Source organism: Loa loa (genome assembly GCF_000183805.2).
Source record: "Loa loa unplaced genomic scaffold supercont3.21, whole genome shotgun sequence".
Taxonomy (NCBI): Eukaryota; Metazoa; Nematoda; class Chromadorea; order Rhabditida; family Onchocercidae; genus Loa; species Loa loa.
The window spans coordinates 254,029-257,839 of record NW_018108201.1 but is presented as its reverse complement, the minus strand read 5'-3'; the positions used below and the strand labels follow the sequence as shown (position 1 = coordinate 257,839).

Genomic DNA, 3,811 nt, shown 5'->3' with positions numbered 1-3,811 from the left:
TTCAAGTGTATAAACTGGTAGCCATCAGGCTCAAGTGTATAAACTAGTAGCCATCAGGCTCAAGTGTATAAAGTAGTAGCCATCAGGCTCAAATGTATAAACTAGTAGCCATCAAGGTCAAATGTATAAACTAATAGCCATCAAGGTCAAATGTATATCAAGATCAAATGTATAAAATAGTAGCCATCAGGGTCAAATGCATAAAAACTCCTAGTAAATGTCTAAATATTGCCAGATGATGGTTTTTTTGTTGAGGAAATAGATAAAGGACATTAGTATCAATGGCGATTCCCATTAGTGGGCTCATATGATAGTGGTCATTTAGCATTAAGGTAAAAAAATACACATATGTGTGTCTCTGTGTATTTGTGTGTGTGTGTGTGTGTGTGTCTGTCTGTGTCTGTGTCTGTGTATGTGTATGTATGTGTAAAGCAAGCAAAAAAGCATTCGGTAGTAGGTACAATTCCATTTAGCAATTCCTTTTATTTGTTTACGAGCATAATCCATCGCCATTTTTTATGCTGATTGTTGATACTTTTTATTTCGTAATTCAATTTTTGATTCATTAAAATAGTTACAATATAATCGAGATGGGGTCAAAGGTCAACTCACAATCATTTCTTTACATTTATCCTCACAGTTCACAAACATCAGTATAGAGCACTACATTGTAACCTGTTAATTTTTGCAATCAGCTGTTTTTAAAAACTTTTACATCTTAAAAGTAATAGTGACATCAGTGATATCAAAGTGACATCAAATCATTTAGGACTTTAATCTTTTCATAAAATGATATGTCAACTAAACTAAAATAACTCATCCTTTCTTGTGAATCATGACAAATAAGCTATGATCTATTACTTATCATCATAATGAACAACTATCAATTGTGTCCCATTAATTATCATCATAATAAATGACTATTAACAATTAATTATCTGTGATTTTTAATTTTTAACTTAATACCACTTGATGATAAAACGAATTTTTTTAGAAAGAAATACAGATTTGAAATAATATCAATAATTTTATCATCCATTATCACTCAATGTTAAATCAATCAATCAATCTTCAATCGATTTTTTTCTTTTTTTAGGAACATTTGAGCATTGTGTTTCGATTGATAAACAAATTAGTAATTGTACTAAAATCTGTCTGTTTTCCTTTTATTCTTTAATTACTTTCTTTTTTAACTTTTAAAGAAATTACATTTTAAAGTGGAAATGATATATCAACTTTTTTTTTTATACACTTATATACTTTTCCTTAGAAAAAAAAAAAACGAAAAAGTAATCTTCATTAATATCCATTCCTCTCTCTCCCTCTTTCCTTCTCTTTCCCTCTCCCTCCCTTTCTCCCCTCTCTTCCTTACAAAGATTAAAATTTCAGTGCTAATTGAACTTTTTCTTTTTTATCACAATGATTTTTAAAGAATATTTTCGTTTGGTTTTTGGTTCAATTTGAAATTTCAGATCAACTCGATTAGCTTTAGCTCATTTCATTCCAGTTCAGTTCATTTAAATTTAAACAATCATTTTTTAAACTTTATTTCTCATTACTTAAATTGTATACAAAATTTCTGTTCTTTTATTGCTTTTTATGCTTTTTGCATAAATTTAAAATCGATCGATATGAATGAAATTTATAAAAACTTGCATTTGTGGTTTAAACCGGATCCAATTTAGGAAGACTCTTACTATCCCTACGGGATGTCTTCATTTCATTGTCCATTTTAAAGATAGCTTTATTTCACTATCCTTAAACTTCAGTTATTTCGAATTACTTCTTTCAACAATTCCTTTTGTTGCCTCTTTTCTTCTCGTTTTTTTTTTTATTTAAATTCTCTAAAACTCGACCTTTTGATTTCGATTTTGATACTTCAATACTGCATAGTTTTGTTTCACGAGGTAAAGATGTACTGTGTAATGTTAGATTGTAAGCATATATCAAGTAATTCCTATTTAAGAAATAACTACGATGACATTTGACCTTTATGTCATACCGAATACGAGGAACTTACTGGTAATAATTCGCTGTTAGTAATAATTCGGCGTACTTTGAAAAGTCGAAAGCGATTAGGTTTATTCACCCCCCTCAATTGATTGATCAGTTTGTTTCATATAATAATCGATAAACAATCAGATAGTTTTGATAACTGATATTATCATAACTTTAATGATATACTGATACTGCAGTTAATCTTCATTCCACTCTATTCGATTAAAGTGATAACATTGGCAATGGGATTCTTACAGGAATTAACCCGCTTAACTGTTAAAAACTTTTGTGACTTAGGTCAACAATTAGACCGAATGATTTAACGGTCAGGTTGATTAATTAATCCCTGTTGAATCATAATGCTACAATAGTAGTAATCTTCGACATCTTCTCATTTCTTCTTTTTGTTCTGATACTTAAATTTAAAAAATGCTGTTTTATTTTTTATGGATGATTGCTGACTTTTGAAAACCAGAAAACCGGAAACACTATTAGTAAAGCACTGAGGAAGATTGTTTTAATTAATGGTACCTCAGACCTGCTAATTTAGCTGATCAACAATAGATCTTTAACTTACCGGATATCTGTTTCTTAATGTATTATGTGACCGTGCACAGATATTTATAACTATTTACTCTACGCTATTAAACTAGAATTGTTTCATGAAATTGTCACTAACACTGTTTCAGATTCTGAAATTATCACATAACATTTGATTTCATTTCAATTATTCGATTTAAAAATTTTTAGAAGTACTCGATATTGATGTTGCAAAAGATTTTAATGAACCATTGGGCTAAAAGCCATTGGATTGAAATGTCTGAAAACAGCATGAAATGAGGAGGACACTAACGGTGACACTTATCGCTCTACAGTTACTATTCTTCAGTCATCTGGTACATTCCATGATCAATTTATTCATTTCTAGAACTGAAATGAATCGAACCTTAGGTAAAAATACAAACAATTTAATTCTGTTTTATATTTTCTTATTTGTTTACTTTTTTTTTGCACATTACTCATTATCATTTACCTATTTCATTTTCTCATAAAAAAATTTCACATTCAGATGAAACTTTCTAAAAAGGACATCTCATTTCAATAATATTTATATTTTAGATGAAACAAGTTGAATTATAGGTTTGGATGTACAGTTGAACTATATTGAAAATGGTGTCATCAATTTGTATTCTGTTAAATTTCCCTACCGAATCAATACAGGCATCTCTTATGTACAATTCTCCTGGAATGCAAAAATCATTGATCGACCGGTTAATTACTTTTATTTTAGTTAAATAACTTTGAATTAAGATGAAATAATTTGATGATAAGCAATTCAATTTATGACATTTCGATCGATATCATTAAACCATCTATATCTATAATTGTCCTCTTTTTTGAACCCCTCTAAAAGTTAAAATGAATCTAACACTAATTGCTTATTAATTATTTTCTAGCCATTTCTGATAAACTTTTCGTTTTAAAGCAGAAAAAAGGTTCCATCTTGCAGATGCATTATACGATACGAGTAATATCACATGCTAATGATGTCATCCCATTACTTCATATACCGCCAAGCGGAAAAGTTCCATTAAAAACGGAAAGTTAGTTTCCTTTTCTATTTTCAAGTTTAAAACATTGCTAAAATATTTTAGTTAAGCCAACTAAAAACAATTTTTATTTCTAACGTTTGATTTTTTTCTTTTGCTCTTATCTTTTAAATTATCAAAATGCTATTTTTACTGATAATCTAAGCCATTTGAATTACTTATGATAAGTAATCGTTATTGAATATTTTCGTTCCAAAGTTTAT

At 28.9% G+C, this 3,811-nt stretch overlaps 2 protein-coding genes across 2 annotated transcripts; one reads left to right on the top strand and one right to left on the bottom strand.

Annotated features, from left to right (window-relative positions):
* Window positions 1–163: 163 nt before the first annotated feature.
* LOAG_13441 (hypothetical protein) lies at window positions 164–469 on the bottom strand (the record flags this gene model as incomplete). The annotated part of the gene is made up of 1 exon (XM_003148947.2): window positions 164–469. One exon carries the CDS (start codon window positions 467–469, stop codon window positions 164–166), a length of 306 nt encoding a protein of 101 aa, XP_003148995.1.
* A 2,365-nt stretch (window positions 470–2,834) lies between these two features.
* On the top strand, window positions 2,835–3,607 carry LOAG_13440 (hypothetical protein; the record flags this gene model as incomplete). Its single annotated transcript, XM_003148946.1, has 3 exons — window positions 2,835–2,949; window positions 3,139–3,269; window positions 3,509–3,607. The coding sequence occupies 3 exons, from the start codon at window positions 2,835–2,837 to the stop codon at window positions 3,605–3,607; spliced, it is 345 nt and encodes a 114-aa protein (XP_003148994.1).
* Window positions 3,608–3,811: the final 204 nt, after the last annotated feature.